This window comes from Musca vetustissima, unplaced genomic scaffold, assembly GCF_032173495.1.
Source record: "Musca vetustissima isolate MV318-11 ecotype Yass unplaced genomic scaffold, APGP_CSIRO_Mvet_v1 utg40348, whole genome shotgun sequence".
In the NCBI taxonomy this organism is placed as follows: Eukaryota; Metazoa; Arthropoda; class Insecta; order Diptera; family Muscidae; genus Musca; species Musca vetustissima.
Window position 1 is genome coordinate 98,816 of NW_026874412.1, and position 25,814 is coordinate 124,629.

General features: G+C 34.3%; 1 protein-coding gene across 1 annotated transcript in view; it reads left to right on the forward strand.

The window, feature by feature from the left end:
- LOC133333649 (serum response factor homolog A-like) overlaps positions 1-25,572 on the forward strand; it is a 40,583-nt gene extending 15,011 nt beyond the window's left edge. Inside the window, exon 2 of the mRNA XM_061541944.1 lies at positions 25,415-25,572. Within this exon, the coding sequence (XP_061397928.1) occupies positions 25,415-25,572 (158 nt within the window). The remainder of the gene's footprint in view (positions 1-25,414) is intronic.
- The last annotated feature ends 242 nt before the right edge of the window (positions 25,573-25,814 follow it).

The following is a 25,814-nucleotide window of genomic DNA, read 5'->3' on the forward strand; positions in this document are numbered from 1 at the left end:
AAATTGTGTTGTGTAGCTTCTTAATTAATGAAGGGTGAGAATGTGTGCTAGGCTTGAGAATGAGTAAATAGAAGAATTATTTGCACGTCCTATAAATAAGGAAACAATCTAGGCGAAATTCCCAGTGGCAATAGACTTACAAAAAATTTTTTTCGTTGTCTGAGGTCTTCACAAATAAAACACTTTCTTTTCCATCTCAAGGGTTCTTCATCGGATCTGAGAGAAGGCCATGTCATAGTCTAAAATACATAGACATTTGGTACATTATGTTAAGATCTGTAGGGCGAAGAGAGCACTTGCCAATTATTTTAATAAGTAAGAAAAAAATGCCAACCTGTGTTTGTGGCTCTCATTTGAGATGTCATATATTTAGTCTATTGGAATGCGGAATAAAACATATCCTCCTTTTATCTCGAGTCCTTATGAGCCTTGTTCGTCTTAATTTTATTCATCCTGAAATTTTTGTCCTGTACTAATTTCCATCCCCAAAAGTACGCAATGAGGTGCTCTATTGCCGAAAATTCTAACCAAAAAGAGATAGAAGATATTTTCAACGGCAAAGACGACGTTCTTCGCCTGACCTACTAACTATAGAGACATTCCCAATACCTGGTACCTGTTCTTTTCCATTCTACGTCAGCCATAGAAACGGATAGATGACGTTTTAGAATTAGATTAGATAATAGATAGAAAGCCTTTCAGTAATCCTCTACGGCTGAGATTTCATACGGAGGTCTTCAAAAAACTTTCACTTTTGACTGATAAACAGTAAGTGAACTTCTAAGAGACTTTCTTTAAAAAGACTACCTTTCAGTAGTTCTCTTTAAAAATACTATCTTTCAGAGGTATTCTACAATTAGAAAACTTTTCAAATGTCTTCTATAGACTGAATATCGTTCAGAAGTATTGCAAACAAAGGAAAACTTCCAGAGATCTTCTCTTATAGACTGATTAACTTTCAGACCCTCAAGTCTCTGAGAAGTCTTAGGAACCCTTCCAGAGATCTTTCATAAATTAAATACATTTCGGATACCCTCAAAGTGGTATTTTACCATAAAAAAACTATTCAAATGTCTTCTATAGATTGAATACCTCTCAGAAGTCGGAAAAACTTAAAAACCTTCCAGAGATCTAATCTTATAGACAAAATAACTTTGAGAGGAACACTTCCAGAGAGCTTCTCTTACAGATAGCATTACCTTATACAAGTCTGTGAGAAGTCTTCTAATCATAAAAACCCTTCCAGATACCTTCCTTAAATAAAACACCTTTCGGAGACCCTCAAAGTGGTATTTTATAATTAAAGATTATAGAAATATGTACTATAGATTGAATGCCTCTCAGAAGTCGTCAAAACTTAACAAAACTTCCAGAGATCTACTCTTATAGATAACATTAATTTTAGAGAACATCAAAGACTGGAATCATGTATTCTAACCTTGAACAAGTCATAGCTCAAAAATTCTTATACAGGCCATATTCCATTCAATTTTATTTCATAAACGATAACTTAGCCCAAAGGGCCAAGAGCGATTCCAAAAACTTCATTACTAGAAGAAGTTAGAAGATTTTAAAAATGTTTCTCTCGATAGCTAGAATGCCTTATTCGGTTCTTCTACATCTAGACCACCTTATAGAAGCCTCCTATAGCTGGAATACCTTACTGAGGTCATTTACATATTGTAGAACTTATACAGGTTATCTATACATCGAAAATCTTACACAGATGCATATCTACTAGAAGTCTTAAAAACTTAAACTGATGCATATCTCATGGAGGTCTCGTATAACTATAAGGTCTTATACCGGACATTTATACCTGGAAGGCCTTATACAGGTCCTTTTTCAGTTCTCCTGTACTTAGACGACTATATTTAGGCCTTCTATATCTGGAATTCCTTCCACAGGTCTTCAACATCTGGGGGAACTTATACAGATTATCTATAAATAGAAGAAATTTAATAGATTAATATGACCGGAATGTTTATAGCTAGAATACCTTATACAGGTCCTTATTCAGTTCTTCTGTACCTAGGCGACTTTATAGCTGGAATCCCTTGCAGGGGTCTTCAACAGAAGGATATCTGGTAGAGGTCTCTGGTAACTGTAAAGCCTTTTTTATAAATATTATACATAGAAATCCTTATACAGGATTTTTATAGCTAGACTCTATTTTAAAGGTTTCTGTGTCTGAACATCCTATAAAGATTTTCTATTACTTTTTTGTTTTTGTAAATAGTCAGGCTGAATACCAGTTTGTTGTTTTTATAAAAATCAACTATTAGTTGGGAATGTATGGTATTGATTGCCAAGGTGCAAGGCAGGGAAGATTATAGTTTCGGAACACGCCACTGATCCTCATCAGTTCTCTTAGCTTTTCGTTGGGATATTCTCCCCAGAAGCTATTGCTTCTATACAAAAAACCTTTCATACCCAAATATCTCTTGTAACAAAGCAAAGTACTTAGCTGACCAATGAAATAACCTGCATGAGAATTTCGCTGGTGCCTCACTTCGAGGTTAACATGGGATTTACAGCAATACCATACCTTTCCCATTGTTGTGTGTTGTCACATCGCGACAAATGCACACAACGAGTTTGTTGGTGTTGCTAAAAACAACAACAAAACTACAACAGTCTAATTATTTGCCTGCATCTACAACTTCATATTTGTCTTTTTGAAAAAAAAAACGATTATTTTCGATTATTGCCTTTGACTAAAAAGTCGACTTTTCGATCTTTCGATTTTGTCAAAGCAGTTCAAAATCGATTTTCGATTTTTACTGACTTATGCAAAATCGACTAAAAAGATAAAGTTAAGTTCCGGAAAGTGCACTTTTTGGGCAATTTGAGCTTTGTGATAAAAAACTATGTATTTATGAAGAAAATCGAAAGTCGATATTGCAAAAGTCGATTTTAAGGTATTTCGCAAACACAATTGATGGTTAATGTTCCACATTATGATGTAGCCCCCGTATAAGGAATTGACACCACAGCTAAGTTTTCTCAGAACATTTTTTTACATCTTTGCTAAAATGAATTGCTCTTCTAGATCTATAGGAAGGTATCTTATTGTCCAGCATAGCTTCTATATATTATCTATAAATACCGCATCATATTTTTATAAAATAATGATATTCAAACTATCTGATTTTCTATACTCCTCCTCCCACATCAACCCATTAAACGCTTTTCAATTTCCTTGTGACCTTTTTTAACATGAAGGGCTTTGTTTTTCATAATCCATTGGAATTTCCGTGTCCACAGACAAATGGACACGAAAAGCATAGAAATTTTGCAGTAACACAAAAAGACCTCCTGTCCATATATAAATCTGATCTTTCTCTCTCTCAAAAAACCACAAAAGCGATGACTTGCTGTCAATAGATAATTCTAACGAACATAGAGCAAAAAAAGAATCTCTCAAGCTCCCCTTTTGAGCTTTCATTTATTTGCTATTAACCTGTCATTGTTCATTTTTATGATGTGTGTTGTGGTGTTTTTCTTCTTTATCCTTATATCTAGAAGTTTGTTTTTTTTTACTCTTCGTTTATCCTGGAACTGATGTTGCAGTGCAATGTTGTTGTTGTGCTGTTGCTGTTTTTCATTTTAGCCTGTGTGACGGACTGAATGGCTGGCTGGCTGAACGGTCTGGTTGCATGGCTATGCTTATATTAATTTTGTTGTTGCTGTTGTGTTTTTGTCCAGTTACCTTATATTCTCCTCTTCGCTTCCCTCTTCCATATTCCTTTTTACTCCGGTTTGATTGTGTGATGGTTGTCATTTCATTATTATTATGCTCCTGCTGCTGTTGTTGTAGTTGGTTTCTTGTTGTCATTGCCAATTGAAGTTGAAGTTTTTGTCATTTGTGCATGAACTATGAGTACAGAAATCGAGGACAGACAGCCGGGCGTACAACTATGAATACGTGCAGCGGTTAGTTATATTTTTTGTTTTCCTTGTCCGATGCTGTTTTTTTTTCATTTCATACTTTGTATTTGTATGCGATATAAACGAGAAAAGTTCTTTCGATTTTTCTGGGTGTTTCATTGTCCTCTTCACTTCTCCGTTGTTGTTGTTGCTTTTCACTTGTCCATTTATTCGTTCATTCAGCAACATTGAGAAGTGTTGTAAAAGAATCACAAACAACAACAGCAACAATAATACCAGAGACTGAAGCAGAAGCTGCAACAACAACATTAACTGTGGCAATGACAGTACTACACTACTACTTCGTCTTTCTGTTACGCAAATACTAACACATACACGCACACACACACATTTGCAATAAATTGTTATTATCACTTTTCTGCAGTAGTATCGATATATCGTCGTCGTGGTCGCCATCGTAGGTCGTGGCGGTTGTTGTTCTTCTTGTTGTCGTCGTCATCGTCCTCTATGTGTTCATAAAGATTTATTATAGTTATTATTATAACGGGTCACAGTTCAATAATTTTTATTCTGCGTTGCTTTTTTATTGTCGCCACCGCTGCCGCCGTCGCCACCATTCAACATTCCCCCCTTTTCGACGCGTTCAGAGTTACATAAAAATGGGGAATAAAACCAACTGAACTGCACGTCTTTTATATGTTTTACTCTGAGGATTTAACACTACTGCTGTTGTTGTTTTTATTTTCCATATTTATATTTGCCGATTCGTTTTCGCTTCTTGATAATATTGAAATAAATTTAAAAATACAGAAATATCTTGGGGGAACACCATGGATCATTCTTTATAGTTTATTTTCAGCATAAAAGGGATTTAAAGTTATTGTCATTGTTTGGAGGAAGAAAGGGGGCAAAGATGAAGCAATTGCATTGGGGTAACAATTCTGTGCATTTTTTGCATTGCAGATAGATAATATTATGAAGGGCTGAAGAAGCCCATAAGACTAAAAGGTCAGATTCGTTGATATCACATTTATATATTCAACCAAAAAGGAATGCAGAAGGAAAATAGGTGTAAAACTTCAATGGAGGCTTCAATAAAATGTTCTAGCATGATTGTTATTGATCTGAGATACAGCTTTGAAAATTGATATTGCTGGAAGGAAGTGGAATTTTGCCCCAAATGCTCTTACAGTGATTTTCGATGGTTCAGAGGCTCTGTTAATATTCATGCAAGTCCTTGTTAATATTTTTTAGACCTTTTCCTACCTTTATAACTTTTCCTCCCAGTTCAGTATCAATCCACATTTTTAAAAAGCTCCCATGCAACCATTCAGACTAGTTTTCAACAATTTAGATGTTCTGATATCATTTTACACCAATATTGGGAGGATTATTATCATATGTAAAACCAGTCAGGAAAGTTGTAAAGTCGGACGGGGCCGGCCCTTCACCACAGATTCAACAGATGAATCCTAGCAGACGTCGCATTTTTAAAGAACCAGTAAAATGAAAGTGGATCCATAAAAATGTCATTCTGCAACCGATAAAAAATTTTTCATTTGGTCAGATATAGAAGCTATAACTAAATCTGAACCGATTTCAGGAAACTTAACACACATCATTTTATACCGAATTTATTACTCTGTGTCAAATTTCGTGCAAATCGAAAGATATATAGGGACTTTGGTGCACCATTTACATTAAATCGGACGAAAATATATATGGGAGCTATATCGCAATCTGAACCGATCTTCATGAAACTTAACACACATCATTCTATACCTGATTCATTACTCTGTGCCAAATTTCGTGCAAATCGAAGCATACAAAGGGACTTTGGTGCACCATTTACAATAAATCGGACGAAAATATATATGAGAGCTATATCTAAATCTGCACCGGTTTTTCCCACATTCAATAGGGTTCGTCCTTGGGCCAAATGAGTGACCTATGCCAAATTTCATCCAATTCGGATCATAAAGGCGACCTATACTTTATTCACAAAATACATGGACGGACGGACATGCGTAAATCGACTCAGAAAGTGATTCTATGCATATTCTCAAAAGGAACTATGCATAAAGACATAATACCCTGTACCACAGTGTGGTGAGGGGTATAAAAAGTAGTGAATTGCGCAAAAAACGGCTAAGACCACTATCGTGCAAAAAAAGAGTCGGGACTTTATGGGACTCATGGCAGAATAAATAGCATAACCACAAAAACAGGCTTAGGTACCTCCATGTGTTTGTATTGGGATGGATCCTTTATATAAGACATAAAGTTAAAATATAGGCCTAAGTACCTCAAAGTACATTATATGGGACGGAACCCCAATGTTGAGGGGTAGAAAAAAATGTCCTTTTGAAGTTAAAAGGCCTTGGTGAAAAAAGCCCACAAGGAAAAACTAGGGAGAATTGTGAAAATCAACTACTAGAGTTTTTTTTGCAAATAGAGAGCAGGACTTCTATGAGAGAGGTATTATGAATTTATCTTTAAATGGCAACAAATCATACAACAAAACGGTGCATATTTGACCCAAACTGAACATTCCGAAACCTGTAAATAAAGTTCTATAGTTCATACAAAAATAATGGATTTATTTTCCCCCAACCGAATATATCGAATTCTCTTCTTTGAGAACCCCATCTAAACTCTTATGAGCAAAAATTTTGTAGAACAATGATAATGATAATAAAAAATCACATTTTGTAATAACTGGAGTCCGGTTCAATAATTTAAGGACGAAAAGGACACAATTAGTCGAGTTAGAAGGACGAAAAATTTAACAACAAAAATCCTCATTCGATTTCACTGTAGAAATGTAATCTTGAAAAATACATACAATAGCTACAAGTCAGGTTATGAAGCTATATCTTCAAGTCGAATAGGATCGCCAGCGAAAACATGATTACGTCATATCTCCAAAATTTGACCTATGGCGGTTTTAGGTTTTCAAATACTCACGAAGGTCCTTTTATGAGCAACATTTTTGTAGGGGTTTTGAAATACTCACAAAAGTCATTCATCCCCAATGCGAACATAAAAATTTGATTATATCGGTTTACAAAAATGTCTGAAACCCTTTCATGGGGCTTGCAGCTCGGACTGGGCAACCCAATGACTTCTGTTTATTCCTGCACTTCAATAATAAATGAGTGGTTACCGATTTTCGTCAAAGCAACAGCATCTTCAGCATTCAGAAATCATTTTTTGGAGGCATCTCAATCGAAGTAAAGAAATTGCATTGACAATTGGGTTGAGCCATTTATGTAAATAATGTTGGAGAATACCATTATAGATTATCAATATTAGCTCTTTCTAGACCAGAAATGTGTAAAAAGTAGCCTTTGTATGGAAGGAAACATATAAGAAGCGATTACCACCATCCAGAATCCATATACGCAATAATCTAACCGCGGCCACCTCAATCAGTGGAATCCCTTAGCTGTTAACTTTTGTAGGCAATAAATGTGCCAACCAAGTTCGGGGAAGCATCTAGGTAGGGGATAGTATTCTTTATTTGAATCAAGAACAAAATTGTTTGAAAATTCCAGAAATTGTTTGAAATTGCTATCAATAGATTTGTAAAATGTACGATGTTTTCTTCTTAACATGTCAAAAGGAGCATTATAATAATATCACAGTTTTGTTTTCAAAAATGTTTAACATTAAAAATTTTTCCCAAGACTTCTGAAACAGTAACAAGATTCCACATATTATTCAATTTTCGTAGAATATACATTTAAGCTACATTTATTTTAATAGGTATATCACTTTAAGTTCTCACACCGATTACTTCAAGGTAGTATTATTTCAATATTGACATTGGACAACCAACAATTGTACAAAATACTGTAATAAAATGCATACATCAATACAATAATTCCCAAACAATAAAAGAGTTCAATACTCCACGCTAGTGAATGGAAATAAATAATTTTCCACACCTCCTCAAATCGCCATAAAAAATTCAAAAACACCTGGCCAAATCCAAAAAAAATCTGATAATACACCGAGATTTTTTTTCTTTTAGTTTTATATTGTCATTGTTGTCCTGTCCGTCATCATAAAAGTCCAGAGCTAATGTTAAATGTCATTCAACTAGTCGCTTGTCATTTTGCCTGTCATATAAAATCACAGACATTGGCTTCACATTTTTCTTTTGTTGTTTTTTTCTATATGATTTTCCAATTTGTTGTCTCACTTTTATCGGTCGCGCCAGAAATTTTGTCTTCGTTGTTGTTGTTTTTTTTTTTTTGTTCCCACCCACAGACAAACAGAAAGCATAAGGTACACGGTTACCTTAAATAGTAAAGTCGCACACCCACACACATACAAATATATACACCCACTTAAGCATATACATATTTATATATGTATATATGGATATTAAAGTTAATGTAAAGTGAAGTGTATGTACGTATGTATTTGTGCCGGATATTCAAGTACATAAGCTTTTTGTTTAACACCAGACTCGTAAAACGACACGAAACAAAAACAAGAAATTAAGTGAAAAAATAAACTAAAAATTGAGAAAATCCTTGAAAAAGAAGGATACCATAGGAAAAAAGGACAATATATAGAAAGTTAGTAAGTTTTTTTTTTTTTTGTGTTTGCTTCTGTCCATTATTGTTACAATGCTCTTTTGCGAAAAGTTTCAAATGCTTAATCGACATACAGGATGTAAACACGCTTAGACCAACAAATAAAAAAAACTGAGCAGTTAAAAAGTGTACAACAACAAGAACAGAAGGCGACAAGAAAAACTGGAACATATCCTTATAAATCCCAGTCATTGTCGCCACTTGACAACCCTGGTCTCTGTTGGAGATAAGTCCGGATCCTAAGCTAAAAGACCATTAGGATAACAGCACGTTACTAAATAGACCAACCAAACTCCCACATAGATAACGCAACGCAGGAAAAAAACGAAACATAAACATAAGGAAATATGTATTTTTACTTCATAATACAAAGGCACACACACACCCTCACAAACATTAGCAATGTTTGTTGAAATAATAATAATAAAAAAAAACTTTGAACCAATGATCCCTTTTTTGGCCAAGGCGAAAAATCTTAGTTAATACAATGCATTGAAAAAAAATGAAAGAAACTTAATGAAATATTGAAAAATAATCGATATGGGTCATAAAAATGTGGATTATTTTCCGAAAGAGAAGAAAAAAGAGGTAGAGTGGAGATATTAGCATCGATAAGATTAAAATTATGATGTGACAATGGAGGATGGACGTTTTAAGCGTTTATATCTTTCAAGGAGGTTTTACAAAAACCATTGGAAATTTGCATGTTCAGAAAAAGGGGTGTGAATTTTTTAATATTAGTGATTACGAAATAGAAGGATTCAAAATTAACAAATCCTTTTTGAAGAAAGCCTGATAAGTATTGCATTTCAACCTATTCGAGAAAATGTTTAATTTTTAACTTCAATAGTAAGAAGTGGATAAAATGTCCGCTATGAAAGCTGAGATATATTTTTGAAACAATTTTGAGAATAATTCGGAAAACATTACAAAAATATTTTTGAGGAAAAATGCGTTGTATAAATGTTCGAAGTATTCTGCAATATTCATGCACTCAAACTAATTTTCGAAGCACTTTTCCATTCCAATCGATACATCTTCGAAAAATAGTTTTTGTCAGTTAGGTCATAAATAGTAACTTTGCTTAAAAATAACGATCAAAGGTTTGCAAACGATGGGCAGTGACATAGAAGATTTTCCAAGGTTTAATTGTCCTCCCCTTGTACTCTACAACTCCATTATATCGATGACATCGATATAATGGGTCGAACATTGCTAGTGGTAACAGCCACGTTTGAACAAATTGAAAAGGAATCTGCCAAAGTGGGTCCGGCAGTAAACGGCGAGAAGACTAAGCTGATGGTATTAACGCGCAAGACGTCCAGTAGACTCGGACCAATTGTGGAACTAGAGAACTACAGCTTAGAGGTAGTTAAAGATTTCATATACCTTGGTACCGCCATAAATAAAAAGAATGACATCAGTTTTGAAATTCGGAGAAGGATTGTTATGGCCAAGAGACCAAACTCACACTTTACAAGACGCTGATACTAACCGTGCCATTATATGGATCTGAAGCATGGGTACTTGCGCAAGCAGATGAGGCAGCGCTTGGGGTGTTTGAAAGGAAAATTCGCCGAAAGATCTACGGACCGATCTGCGTCGACGGTGAATATCGGCGTCGAATAAACAACGAGCCTTAGAATTTATACGCGGACATTGACATAATCAGTCGTATTGAGCTGCTGCAACTACGGTGGCTAGACCATGTTGTGCGAATGAATGAGAATGTCCCAGCTCAAAAGACATATAAAAGCGAGCCTACTTATGGTTCCCGTAGAAGTGGAAGGCCACGAATTAGATGGAAAGACCAAGTGAAAACATCATCTTGGAACATGGTCTTCCAAATTGGTGGATTTGCGCAAAAGACTGACGCGCTTGGAAATCGTTTTTAAGCTCGGCTTATGGAACAACCGTTCTAAGCAAGTACGTAAGATCTGGCAGATGATGTAAAAATCTCAAACCCTGGTTCTTCCAGAAAAAGTTCCATTATTACCACACTTTCCGATAGCTATCGGTGTAACAACAGTTACCAGAGGGAATTTATGCTAGAGTTCCCTTAGCCCACCAATCTTTGTCCGGTATCAGGGTTTCACTTGCATACACTTATTTCAGTTATTTGGCCTAATTCAAAAGTGATCTGTCAGTTCCTATTTTAGTCAATACGCTAAAGGGTGTTGCCCGTCTAGGCAGCATGTTGTTTGGATCTCTCTCTCTCTCTCTCTTAAAACCTAATATAGAGCATATGGTATATGGGCTTTGTCTGTCTAGGATAACTCCGAGACATTTTTTGTGTAGGATTAAGAATTCCATGTTTAGATCATACCATGTTCATGTTTCATCATACATGGTGCAGTTTATTATGCCTTTGGACATGTGCTTGCAACGGGCAAAAGGAAACGGCATAGAAACATGGTTATTTTTGGGAATATGCATAGAGTCACTTACTAAGTAGAATTATGTCGAATGTTATCATTAAAGAAATTTGTCAATTCAAGAAAATGATTATAATAACTTGGTGCCTAGTTCTGACTGCATTAATACTTCCGAACCAAGCTCCCGAAGTTTCTAGTGAGTCACTGTAAATGTGTGTGGCTTAGCGTTGTCATGGTGGAACACGACGCCTCTCCTGTTGGCTAATTCTGGCCGTTTATGCTCAATATTGTTGCCTGCCAAGCGGCAAGTTCTTTTACCAAGTCAAATTTTGTTCCGCTTGTTGTTCTTGTTATTTGCATTGGTATGGTTAGAGAAGAGAGAGAGACTCTACCTGTGTGTGTATGTGGGGTACTCACTTTAAGTCTATATGTGTGTATATAGTTTCGAGATGTTAACAAAAGAGCTGGTAGCGGTATTATGTTTGCGGGGTCAGTCACTGACTGACATTTCCGCAGATAGGTGGGAAGGTTGGCCAGTCGAAATGATTTTTTTTGCTGAGTACCAGTTAGTTGGCCGACTGTTGTGATTGTTGTCTACCTCTGCTGGTGTTGATGTTGCTGTGTCTCTACTCACAGAATCCTTACCCTTCCACAAATGTTCCCCTACTTACAGGTCACTCTTCTTGTTCTCGGTTTTACATTTATTTTTGTCTATTCACCCCAGTCATTGTTGTCTCCCAATGTCTTTTCACATTGTTGTCCACTATGTGTGTGTGTCTGCGAGTGACACAAAACTAAAGTCATCATTTTACAGTTGGGGTTCTACCGGGTTGTTGTTTTTCCTATGTTTTTTTTTCATTTTTTCTCTAAATTTTGCCATGTTCCTGTCGTGACGCTGCTGTTTCCAAGTTCTATCTATCTATACTTGTATTTGTGGGTCGTTCGCCGTATTTGCCTTTTGATTTTATACGTGGACCTTTTTCATTGAAATCTTTTAACGTTCTCATTTTTTTGTTCTCTTCTTAGTATTTTCGGACATAAATGCAAATGTCCAACATTTGTAGGGATGGGAGTATAGCTGTGTATTTAAAATTGCATCCTCTTAGTTTGTTTTGTTATTTTTTTGCTCTGCTCTTTTTTCCGTATATTTTGGCACATTTTTGATTTATTTTGATCCTTGTTGGCTCTTGCTCTTTTTGAAGTGTTTATTTTTTTTGGCTCTCTACTGGACACATTGTAAATTATTGTTTGCAAGTTCGCTTTTCATTGAATTTAATGACATTTTGGTGCCTTACACTTGGTGTTGGAAGGATATAGAAAGTGGCAATAGGAAAAATTGAAATTTTGTCAGATAATGATATTCTGTCGGAGGTTTTATATAGCGAGGAAATACAAAATACTTCCTACTTTACATATTTATGGCATATGACTACTTTTGCCTACAAGGATTTCTTTCTGGAGACATCTATTTTCAAAAAGAAGTTCTTGTGTTCTCAAACCAAGCACTTTTCTCAACCCAAGCATTTCCGTTGAAATCAGGTTAGAGCTCATAATATTAAAGATAGAGCTCTGAAATGTCTACACATACACTGCTAGGATTTTTGGTATTGAAAATGGGTGTTTTTGAGATTTGGTAAAGATTTTTTACCACTGTAATTTGGTATTTTTGGTAATCATTCTTTTCCTAGCAAAAAACTATCAATGCTGGTCCATTTTTTAGGTCCATAGAACGATACCTCCCAAAATTCGGAATTTTGGGTAACTTTGGGCAAGTTTATTAAACAACGTGACGTCAATTGGATATTTTGTAGTCTCGTAGGGTAGAAAATCTCCTTAGTTTGCTGTAGCTCCCATAGAAAGGTATCCACCACTAATCGGTATTTTGGGGATTTTTGGTTCGTTTTTCAACCGATTTGACTGTAATTTGGTACCAATTCTTTTTAATATAAAATTCTGTAGGGGGCTCAGATTTATTTTTAGGGTTTCTCATTGGGTAAAAAATCTACCTTAGAAATATCGGTCGATCTTTGGGTATTGCCAGCCCCCTAATAGTTATGTTGATGGTTCTAGGGTCATTTTCCAATCCCAAGGACTCGAACATTTAACATTGCAACGTGGCTCCAATATTGCATTAGAGGACCATGGTTGGTGAACTATTACTATATAGCTCTCCCATAAAGGGTAACCCAGGGTATTGACAGTCCCCTAATGGTGATGATAATGGGGTTATTTAGCATTGCGACGTGACTCTAATTTGCCATTAGGGGACCATGGTTGGTGAACTATTACTATATAGCTCCTCTATAAAAGGTTACCCACAGAAGGTACCCCATAATACATGTTATAAATCGAGTTGGGTCAGATTTATTTTTTTAATTCATTAAAAAGACGGTCGATTTTCAGGTATAGCTCCCATATAATAATCCAGACCCCTTTACAATTATTTTGAGGGCCATTGGTGTATTTTCCAATCGAAGTGTCTATATGTTAGGATAACAATGGCCAAATTTAACGGGTTCCAATGAGAACAACACCTTTTTAATGGTGTTGTTTTCGATGGTCATGAAATATCGAATTCACAAGGATACCCAGATCACATTATATGTTTACTACATTTGTTTTTGAACGAGCGATTTTTAACAGTGCTATGAAATGGGTTCTCATCGCCATACGTTTATGCCAGGCTAGAGTACGAGCTATCGATGGCTTTCTAAATATCAAAAAAAGGAATATTTATTGGTTATCCATCAGCTGGATATGTCCTATCGCAACAGTGTTTTTTTAGACAACCTGCTGAATAATTGAAAAAGACAAATTTTCGATAGTTATCCTATCCTATTTGTGGTCAGGGAAAAATATGTAAGGTTTCCTTAGAAAATCACAAATGACCATTCGGAAATGTCTACTATGGCCCTTGGTATTTAATGGCAGAATATCGTCTACTGACCTCCACATTTTTCAGAACATGTATCGAACGATATTTGGTAATCTTAAGGGTTAGTTAAATGTTACAAGGGTGGTGGGTGAATGAATTCACTATCTGAACTTAGCGATAGGAGTACAATCTTGTATAAAATTGGCAGTATAGATCCCACTTATGTACTTTTAAACGGTACTATCTGGTTCAAAGGCTTATATTTTGTTGTTAAAACGCCCAGAAGAGCGACACTCCGTTCTACACTGGTCCAAATATAGAATTATATTTACAGGCATATAAAATGATTGCAAAAACTATGTTTTGATTAAATTATTCCCCAATTAAATCTCAAATAATGCCTGCTATACTTAAATATTTAATTCTAACTTTAGTTGCTATAATATAAATAACCTCCCATGAGCCAAACACCATAGGTGTAATATTTTATGTCACACTTGTATGTATGTATGTGTGTGCATTTAATGAAAACAACAAATCTACAACTCTTACTTCTTAGTTGCTTTTGTTGCCGGTTCCTCCCATTGGTAATGGTACTGTCGCTGCTACTGCTGTGTTTTGCATCCATTACTCTGTTTTCTTGTGGCACAATGATGCACGTGGCATGCGGTAAAGTAGTATTTCATGCAAAGTGATTAAATTGTGGCTGGCAATGCTTTTTACTCCCGCTGTGTTAAGTTTACATCTTTAAGCGTATTGGTGTTGGTGTCGGTGTTTGTGTCACTGTCGTTTCGTTTCTATTTCAATTTCTATTCCATTTCTTGAGAGTGTTGAATTGTTGTGCTGTGTGCATTGTTTGTGTGTGTGTGCAATTGTGGGTGTAATGTGTTCTGGCACTTTGTTACTTAGTGTTTGAATTGGTGGCTGTATTTGAGTGTTCGTGTGTGTGTGTGCAACAAAGTAAAAGTACTATGACCTCAAGAAGCACAAGCTTGACACTTTACCAATAAACACTTAGTCTCATGGTGTTACCATGGTTTTGCTCTATATTTTCATCATCATCACCATATGATAGTGCCAACAGAGGAAATGTAAGTTTTCTGTTTTTGTGGTAGAATTTTTCTAAACAAAGTATATACAGAGAAAATATAAAGAATATTAAATTTAGGACATAAAATATATGGAATGATGGTTAAGGGATTCAGAAGAATAGTGAACAATATTTTCACTAAATTTCAATAAAAATAACATACGTTTAAATAGTATTATGAAAATCGCCTAGAGATGATATTAATCCAAATTTATGAAGAATACATTTTTCGTATCCCCAATGGATGTGTGATTAAAATTTAAGATAACAATAGGCAAACAAGGGCCAAATAAAAGGGTAGGACCAAATTGTTTTGAACATAAATTCTTATTTATTTGAAGGGTAAAAGGTGATCCTTTTAGCGATGTTTTAAACGGAGTAAAAATTATAAACAGCTATGTTCAGAATTATTATTTGTACTAAAATATGTTCTCTTCAAAGAAATTACACCATATTTTAGTTAGATCATAAAAATATGCATAAAATCCTTCAATGCAGCTTTCAAACCCTCAAAAATGGCTTCTAGTCCGATCTAAACATATGGGATTTTCACGAATCTTAGTATGCATCATTCCAGACTCAATTCAGTACGCTATGCCAAAATTGGTGCAAATCGAAACTTTTATAGGGACTTTAGTGCACCATTTAAATAAAATCGGACGAAAATATATATGGGAGCTATATTTAAATCTGAACCGATTTTCAGCAAACTTAGCACACATCATTCCAAACTCAATTCAAATTTCGTGTAAATCGAAAGTTATATAGGGACTTTAGTGCACCATTTACATAAAATCGGACAAACATATATATGGGAGCTATATATAAATCTGAACCGATTTTCACGAAACTTTGCACACATTGTTCTAGAACTAATTTAGTACGATATGCCAAAATTCTTGCAAATCAAAAGATTTGCAGGGGCTTTGGTGCACCATATATCTAATATGGGAGCTCTATCTAAATCTGACCCGATTTTTCCAAATTTCAATAGTGTTCGTTCTTGTGCCAAATAAATGAGGTGTACCAAATTTCATTCAAATCGGATTATAAATGCGGCCTGCAATTTGTTTATACTTTAACATAGACAGACGGACATTCTTAAATCGATTCAGAATGTGTTTCCTTGCATATTCTCAAAAGGAACCATGGATCGATCTCGTTTCTTTTTTATACCCTTCACCACTGTTGAAACGGGGTATTATGTATTTGTGCATATGTTTGTAAGAGGCAAAACGAAACGAGATAGGCACATGGTTCATTTTGAGAATGTGCATAGAATCACTTTCTAAGTCGATTTACGCATGTCCGTCCGTCTGGCCGTCTGTCCGTCTGTCCATGTTAAATTGTAAACAAAGTACAGGTCGCATTTATGATCCGAATTGGATGAAATTTGGCACAACTCATTTGTTTGGCCCAAGGACGAACCCTATTGAAATTGGGAAAAATCGGTTCAGATTTAGATATAGTTCCCATATATATTTTCGTCCGATTTCATGTAAATAGTGTACCAAAGTCCCTATATATTTTCCAATTTGCACGAAATTTGGCATAGCATTCTGTATTGAGTCTAGAATGATGTGTGTAAAATGTCGTGAAAATCGGTTTCGATTTAGATATAGCTCCCATATATATGTTCGACCGATTTAATGTAAATGGTGTACCAAAGTCCCTATATATCTTTTGATTTGCACAGCATTTGGCATAGCGTACTGAATTGAGTCTAGAATGGTGATTGTAAAGTTTCCCGAAAATTGTCCTATTTTAAGACCCAAAGTTAGGCAGATTGTCACATAATTTTGCACAACGTACTAAAGTTTGTGTAACATAACATGTGTCAAGTTCGGATTTAGATATAGCTCCCATATATATATTTTCTTCCGATTAAAAAAAAAAAAATGGACCACCAAAGACTCAAAGTTGGGCCGAAAATAGTTTAGCCAAGTGTGTGTCAAGTTTTGTTGAAATCCGTCCAAATGTAGATATAGCTCTCATACAGTTTCGTCCGATTTTAAGTAGGATCCAAAATATGTCCATTAGGAACAAAACGTGCGTAAATTAGTCTAAATTAATTTATGATCTTAGTCGATTTACATTTTTTAGTTCATCCAATTTCATGTTAATGGCCCTTCTGTTAGGATGCATCTTTTTAATACACCCATAGTGGTGAAGGGTATCATATAGTCGGCCCGTCCGACTTTACTACTTTCCTTACTGGCTTCTGTTACAAACGTATGCACAACGAAATGATACCCTTTACCACAGTGTGGTGAAGGACCGACATATATATAGAAATCCTACTAAGTGTGGTGTCTTGACTACGGATATTTCATTCTCTGTATATAAAATGTGAAAAAATTTTAACCTGTCAATGAGATTCCAGCTTAGAACTGGTTTTAGATTTATAACAAATATTACGATTCGCCAAGTATAGATCCTTCGGTTACTCAGTAAGCTTCATATGAGGTTTATTGGAATTTTCAGAAAGCACAGACTAATGGATCCAAACATTGGAGTTATTGCGGGACTTGTATAAAATTAATTTTATATTAAATCGGATACTACTTTCTTTTTATATAAGTTTATCAGATTTTCAAATATTTGACAATTTGTCATGAAGTTTTTCGAAATGGCGGTCCTATTCTTAGACATTACCTGGGTAAAATAATGATATGATTTGATTATTTCATTGGTTTCGGTCAATTCTGATCTCAAATAGTTTTATATGAAACTTGTACACCAACATAATAAAATCTTCGTTAAAGTGTTAAGCCAATTATTGCCAACCATATGTTATTTTTGTCATATGTTGTCAAGATTCTACAATGGAAGAAAATAAACGACAACAACAAAACTTTTCTTTTCAATTCTTTGCTAGTAAGCAGCAACCATCTGGGGATTCTAGTTGAAGCTACATTATCAATGACCTTATGTCATGCAATTTCTCCATTGCAGGATGACTGAAAACTTTCAACTTTGGAAAATTGTCTACCGAGTTCTTTCCTTATTGGCTGAAATTGTAGTTTTTTCTCATCGCTTTTTTTATTGTTATGGTCTTTGTGAAATTTGTTTCATTTCCATTTTTTGTTTGTTTTTTTTTTCGGAGCAACTGTTTTTGTCAATTCCTTTGTTTTCCATTTTTTTTTTTTTTTTGTGTCTTATTATTGTTTATTTATTTATTTTGTCCAGCAAAGTTATTGATTGAGTGTCTATCCTTTTAAAGTTGTTGGACATAGAGGAGGGAAGGAAAAACACTACAAATATATGTATTTTTTTCGAAAGCTGCAGTATGTACCTTCAGTTTAGAGATAAATTGAAAGGACAATTCATCACCTCAAAAAAGAGAAAAAAGAAGAAGAAAAAAGTTTCTGCAGCTAGTTAAAGGCTAACACCCGGGTTCATTGCAATATTCCACCATAGCAGCAGCTGATATATACTCATGCATAAGAGATAGTCCCATATATGGTTTGTTGGATGGATGTGAGCATATCTAAAGTTTTTTCTGGGTTTGTCAGTTTTTTTTGTTTTTCGTTGGGTTTCCGTTTGTTACATCAAATCCAATTTTCCTTACCTCTGATGAAAACAGTTGTGGTCAGATGTTGGATTTTTCAATGCTTCGTTTTTTTTTTCTTTTTTTTTGTTAACTGTATTTGTCCTGGTGTTGGCTGGCTGACTGGCTGTCGTTGATGCTGCTATATTCAGTTTCTGTCCATGTTGTTGTTGTTGGTTTTTTGGTGATTGTCATCATATCAAAACGCAAAAACAAAAAAAACTTTTTTCCCACTGCCATCATTTGGCATTGCTGTTGTTAGTTGATTTCTCTTGGTCGTTTTTTGGTCCTTTGCTGTAGTTGGTCATTCTTGTTGTTGTTGATTGTTGTTACTAGATTTAGTATGGTGACGATAGGATCGATGGTCAGTGTGATAGTTAGATTGAAGTTAAATTTTAAATTGGTTCGTTTAGTTTTTTTCGGTTTTTTTGTATCTGGTGTTTCTTGCAAACGTATTTGTAAAGGCTTCAATGGTTGGAGTTTTGTTTTCATTAACCTCCCGTCGTTCTCACACCTGCACCTTTCTTTTTTTCGAAAACAACAAGACCAAAAACTAAATTTGTTTTCTCAATTTTCATTCGGATTTGCTGTTGTTTTTTTAGTTTTCGCCTTGTTGTTTTTTATTTGGTCTTTTGGCTGTTCTCCTGGATGGAGGATAGAAATTGCCATATTTGTTTGGTATTTTTGGTGTTGGTTGTGTTTTTCGGCGTTTTTCTTCCTTTGTCAATTTGTGCTTTGCTTTGTTTTGCGAAGACAAAAATTATTCAATCTAAATTTTTCTCTAACTGAATTTGCTATATCTCACGGCAATTTTTTGTTGTATTGATAACATCTATGGTTTCATTTGTTTGGTTCAGATTCCGGGGAAATGTGATTTCACCAAATGAAAAATTTGTTTTTTTTTTCTTGGAGTCATATTTCTAATGAAATGTAAGGTGACCTTTTTTCAGGAAATAATAAACCTCAAGTACTGTTATTAAAAATATTCTACGAAATAACATTTTTGTTTGGGTCCTTACTATACAATATTTTCCTAAGCAATTTTTCGTATAAGTATTTTTTTTATACCCTCCACCATAGTATGGAGGGTATATTAATTTTGTCATTCCGTTTGTAACTCATCGAAATATTCATTTCCGACCCTATAAAGTATATATATATATATTCTTGATCAGGGTAAAATTCTAAGACGATCTAGCCATGTCCGTCCGTACTTCCGTCCGTCTGTCCGTCTGTTGTAATCACGCTATCTTCTGAAGGAATTGAGATAGGGTGCTGAAATTTTGCATAGGGTTGTCTTTTGTCTGCAGGCAGGTGAAGTTCGAAGATGGGATATGTCGGTCCACGTTTAGGTATAGCTCCCATATAACAGCACATCCCAATTTTCGGTATTTTGGGGTTCTTGAGCTCGTTTTTCAAACGAATACACTGAAAATTGGTACCTTTAATTCTTATTGGGTACTAAATGTCTCTACAAAAAATTATAAATATAGGTCCACTTTTTCTGGTAGCCCCCATATAACGGTACCTCCTAATTTTCAGTATTTTGAAGGTTTTGATCGTATTTTTCCACCGAATTGGCTGTAATATAGTATTTTGAGTTCTTAATAGGTACCAAATCTCTCTACAAAAAATTATGTATATAGGTACATTTGATATCCCCATATAAGGGTACCCCCAATTTTCGGTATATCAACCCCTGAAATTTAATACACTTAATATGTACAAAATCTGTCCACAAAAAATTATAAATATAGGTCAATTTTATCGGATATCCCCCATATACGGGTACCCCCCAATTTTCGGTATTTTGGGGTTCTTGAGCGCGTTTTTCAACCGAATTTAATTTGGTATTTTGTAGTCGTATATGGTAACACATCCCCCTACAAAAAATTATTAATATTCGCTCCCTTTTTGGGGTAGTCCCCATATAACTCCCATTTTTATATTAAAATAGCTATCTGATTTGTTGCGGAGGATCATTTCAACTGCGGAGGATTGAGAGATAAAACATTAGATCGGTAGTGAACTATAGCCGCAGTTAGACCTAGCCCCTGATTGGAGGTTCCAGAAGGAGTGGACCGATATTCCCCATCTTCGAATTTGAAATAATAAGATGGGCAAAGTTCGGATGAAATCTAAATTTTCTGAAACGGATTTGATCCAAAGAAACATGGGGTCTAGAACCAATATATCGATGAGGCACATTTTCATCGTGTTAAAGTATATACACCCTCATTAGCCATAAGGCTGAGGGTATAATTATCCTTTAAAAATTTCGAAAAATTTTATTATGGTTTACATAATCCGTTTTTAGAAATGTCGGTATAGGTCCACTTTTTGGTATGTTTCCTATATTTTCATTTATAGTACCTGTCAATATAACTATGGTGGAGGGTATCCAAAGTTCGGCCCGGCCGAACTTACCGCTTTTTCACTTGTTTGATATCTTGATGGTTCTATCTCCATTAAGGATCTTTAGGTATTACAGAGAATAAAATACGGATATCTGCTTTATAAAGATATCGGCCTATTTTCCGGTAGTCTCAAGGTTTTGTAATTTGATATCGTGTCCTGCCGAAAAGTCTTCAATTATTTGACATAATCTCCATAGAAGGCTATCGCCTAATTTTATGTGGTTTGAATTCGGAGGAATTTTTTTCCATAAAATATCCACGATTTCTGGAAATAAATATAAATATATTTTTAAAACATCCATGCTTTTTGGTACTCCATGTAAATATATTTGAAAAATCCGCACTTACAGCTAGTCCATGTGAATATATTTTTAAAAACTTACTTTTTTAATTATGTATATAAATAAGCCTTAGATCTCCCGGGCGTATGTGTACCATTTTCTTTCGATTTATATACAAATACTGATACGCAACAAGGTACTGTGGATGGTTATTTTGTGGGATTCGTTTAATATTAGAGCCAATAAAAAAACGATAGTTAGAGGCAATAAGACAACATATTTTACATTTCAGAACAAAACTATAAATTTAAATTTTTTATTTAAACAAAAAATCTCTCAATTTCAATTTATCACTAAATCCCTTTAAATCAAACCTCAACAACAAAAACCCCGTTGTTATCAAACTAAAATAGGCATTTCGTAATTTATATTTAAGTTGTATGTCTCATTCTGCTTTTTCTACTTCACTTTCTTCCTTGTATTTTTCTGTTTTTACTTTACTACAACTTTCTACTATAAAGTGTAATAAAAACGGATATGAGATTGAAATTAAAATTCTTAAACAATAACTAAAAATACCACATAAATTCAATTTTAATATCCTTACGGATATGAAGGAATAACTTTATCCTTGGCTTTGGCTTACAATCTCAACTGAACGCACATATACACTCACGCACACAGCTAGATAGAGAGAGTTATAATTTATATTTACACACAGAAACAGGCGAAGAAAATTCTTGTAATGTTGGGAATAGGGCATGATAGAAAATTATAATAATGCTGGGGAAATAGATTTAATATAAGAAATGCGTAGATTTTTTTAATATATATGAGGCGGGTAAAATATGCTTATAATTGATAACCGAGAAGAAGTAGTCCTTGAAGTAAAATTATATTTCTTAAAAACTGGATGGATATTTTTATTCTGGTGAAAGGAAGGATATTGAAGAAGTCGTAAAAATTCAATATTAGATATAGTCCCTATACAAAATTTCATGGTGTTAGGTGCATTTTTCATTCGAAGCGATTGTAATTTGCCATTCCGGGATACGTATTTGGATATTTTTTCTTCTCCAGGCATCAGCTTACCATTACATAGCACTCATATAAATTTCCCATCGATTTTAGTTATTTTGTAGGTCCACCTCATGATGAAGTGTATAAAGAAGTGGACGGGCCGAATTTCAAAAAATGTGTCTTAAGTTTATATATATTTTTATCTTTTAGAATTTTTTTTCAAATTCAACGCTTAAAGGTGATTATTTAGAACACATGTTTTAACATTTCATATTCGAAGTTCCGTAACAAACATTAAAAAAATCACGCTAAGGCATATTTATTAAAAAAATAATATTTAAGACACCAATGCTTATTCGATGTTCATTAGCAAATATTTTTAAAAATCCTCGCTTATTAGTTGGGGAAATTTTTTAAAAAAAAATCCAGGCCTCTTTCTGGTTCCTAAACAATATTATCGGAAAAAATCTATGTCCATTTATAGTCCTCTGAGAATGTTTCCTAAAATCCACACTGTAGTACAGGGTATTATGTCTTTGTGCATATATTTGTAAAAAGCAAAAGGAAACGAGCTAGTTCCTCTCGAGAATATGTATAGAATCACTTTCTTAGTCGATTTATGCATGTCCGTCCGTCTCTCCATCTGTCTGTCTGTCCATGTTAAATTGTAAACAAAGTACAGTCGCATTTATTATTCGAATTGGATGAAATTTGGCACAGCTCACTCATTAGGCCCAAGGTCAAAACCTTATTGAAAGTCTAGATTTCTTTCGATTTGCACGAAATTTGGCACAGCGTACTAAATGTGTGTTAAGTTTCGTGAACATCGGATCAGATTTAGATATAGCTCCCATATATATTTTCGTCCGATCTAAAGTAAATGGTGCACGAAAGTCCCTATATATCTTTCGATTTTCACGAAATTTGGCTGAGCTTACTGACTTGAGTCTAGAATGATATGTGTAAAATCGGTTCAGATTTAGATATAGCTCCCATATATATGTTGGACCGATTTATGGTAAATGGTGTAACAAAGAACATATATCTTTAGATTTCACACATTGATGTGTGAAAAATTTCTTGAAAGTCGGTGCAGGTTTAGATATAGCTCCCGTATGGATTTGAACGTTATTTGGCATAGCGTACTGAATAAACCCTAGAACGATGTGTGTTAAGTTTCCTGAAAATCGGTTCAGATTTAGATAGAGCTCACATATATATTTTCGTCCGATTTAATGTAAATGGTGCACCAAAGACCCTACATATTTTTAGATTTGCACAAAATTTGGCCTAGCGTACTGAATTTTGTGTCTGATTGAGATCCTCGCTTACTGAAAAAAAACGTTTTTTATGGTAGTACTTTAAAAAAATATGTTTATAAAATCTGTTCAAAAATTGATTTAATAAAATCAATGTTTATTCGAGCCGTTCAGGATTTTTTTTAAATGTTCAAGCTTACTGATAGTCCTTTATATGCTATTTCAACAAAATGTATGCTTTATGTAGTGCCTTAGATAATATTACAAAATACCTCTTCCTATCAGCCTCTAATAGAATTATTCCTTAAAAAAATCCCAACTTACTTAAAGTATGTTAGCTTATTAAGTAATTACTTTTATGGACGGTTATGGATAATGCATAAAATATGTTTTAAAAATCGGCGCCTAATAAACCCTTACCCTCATTGTTCCTCAGAATATATTTTTAAAAATTTTACGCTTACAGATAGTAATTTAAAAATTGTTTAAAAAAAGTCTCTGAAAATATGTTTAAAAACTACGCTTATCGATAAACACATTTTTAAAAATGTCTTCGGTTACTGGTCCTAAAATAAAAATGTATCCTATTCGTGCTTTTGGTTTTTTCGGTCCTTCGACAATATGTTTGAAAGCAATATTTATTAAAAAACCCTCGCTTACTTCCTTTACAAATATTAACTTATTAACAGGCTTGTACAAAACCTATAAAATGCTCCATTTTTCTAAAAGACTTTATTGATAGTGTTTTCAAAATATTTTTTTACATTACAAATCTTTTGATATTTAGTATCCCCCCAAAATAATTATAGTTTATTTTTCTGTAATTCTAAATTACGTATGTATCCTTCACTTTTGTCTCTCTAAAAAATCAGACACTAATTTAAAATGGAAAAAATGAAATCCAACTACATATTTTTAATTTTCTACATGACTGCAGTCACAATTCTCTAAAGTTTTTCTATTTTTTTTTCAAACGACAAAAAATTCTTTTGACAGAGAAATGAAAATATGTTTTTCCAGATACATATATAATTTTTTCTTGATGTTGAGTATTGTTTTTTGTTTTATTCTTAAATTGTAAATTCTCTCATTACATATGTAAGTCTGTAGGTCAGTCACATAAATATATGCATGTACATGGAAAAACATATGTATTTTCTATGGTGGTGGTGGTGCTGGTGGTGTTATACATACAACATTGCATTATATACTTTCTATTTGAAATAGAAATAAGCAGCTGGCTGGATGAATGTTATCGTTGTCGTTTGCGTCGTCTGTATACTAGAAGCTGATGCAGTTTTTGTTGTAGTTGAAGCTTTAGTTTTGTATTCTTATTCCGCCTGCTTCTCTGGTATTAGCCAAATATTTATAATAAACTGTAAAGAATGCGAATAAGTAGTAATGTTATGGCGATTTTTTGCCCTTCTACTAGTTCTTCTTCCTTTACATTGTCTCTCCATTGTTGTATATGTATTTTCATTTTTATTTAACTGCAATTGTTGTTGCTGCTGCTGTTACGCATAAAACCGAATAAAGGACATGAATGTTAATGCAACTGCAACCAGAGCGTGCTATCTCTACGTATAATGCCACAATAACCAAATGATAGTGTTGTGCCACTAAATAACAATCAGAACAAGAACAACAACACCAGGCAACAATAACTACAATATAACGAAAGCAACAGCAACAACAAGGACGATGACGACCACCACCAACCAGGAGTAATACCACAGCCAGTAACCAGCAACCCTGAAACATTTTCAACCACCACTACAATTATCATTATCGTCGTCGTCATCATCAATGAGCAACATTATTGTTAGTATTACTAAGGCAGTAACAATTTTCTCTTATTTGTTGCTGTTGATTTTAGCAACAACACTTTTATATTTTCGAAAAGAGAAAAAACTATACAATGAAATTGAAATAGCAAAAAAGGAGGCCAACGAGACAATACTAACAACAACAAAATATGAAAAAAAAGAAAAAAATATTGAAACTAAAATATTACTGGTGTTGATCCCAGTTGGTTTGCTTGATTTGAAGATGTTCTGGGTGTTGGTAGCGGTGGTGGTGGTGGCTTAAAGGTAAAATTGCTGCAATATTGCATTGATTCATTTTCGTCGTTTCTACGAACATTTACAGCCGATTGTAGTTTGTTGCAACAACAACAGGAACGTATGTCATGTGGCACGAGGTTTTAGTTATATGTGTATAAGTCAAATGTTATGAACGAACAGATTTAGCGACCGACCAAACGACCGACCTTCTGCTATCGTAACAACCTACTAAACTCTATTTTTCATTTTACTTGTATATATATAATATATGTATATTGTATTATATACCAGATATAATAGGATGTACTGATAAAAAAATCCCAACCAAAATTTGCCCTCTCATAGATTTTACAAATCTTGAGTCAATGGCCAGATAAATAACGGAA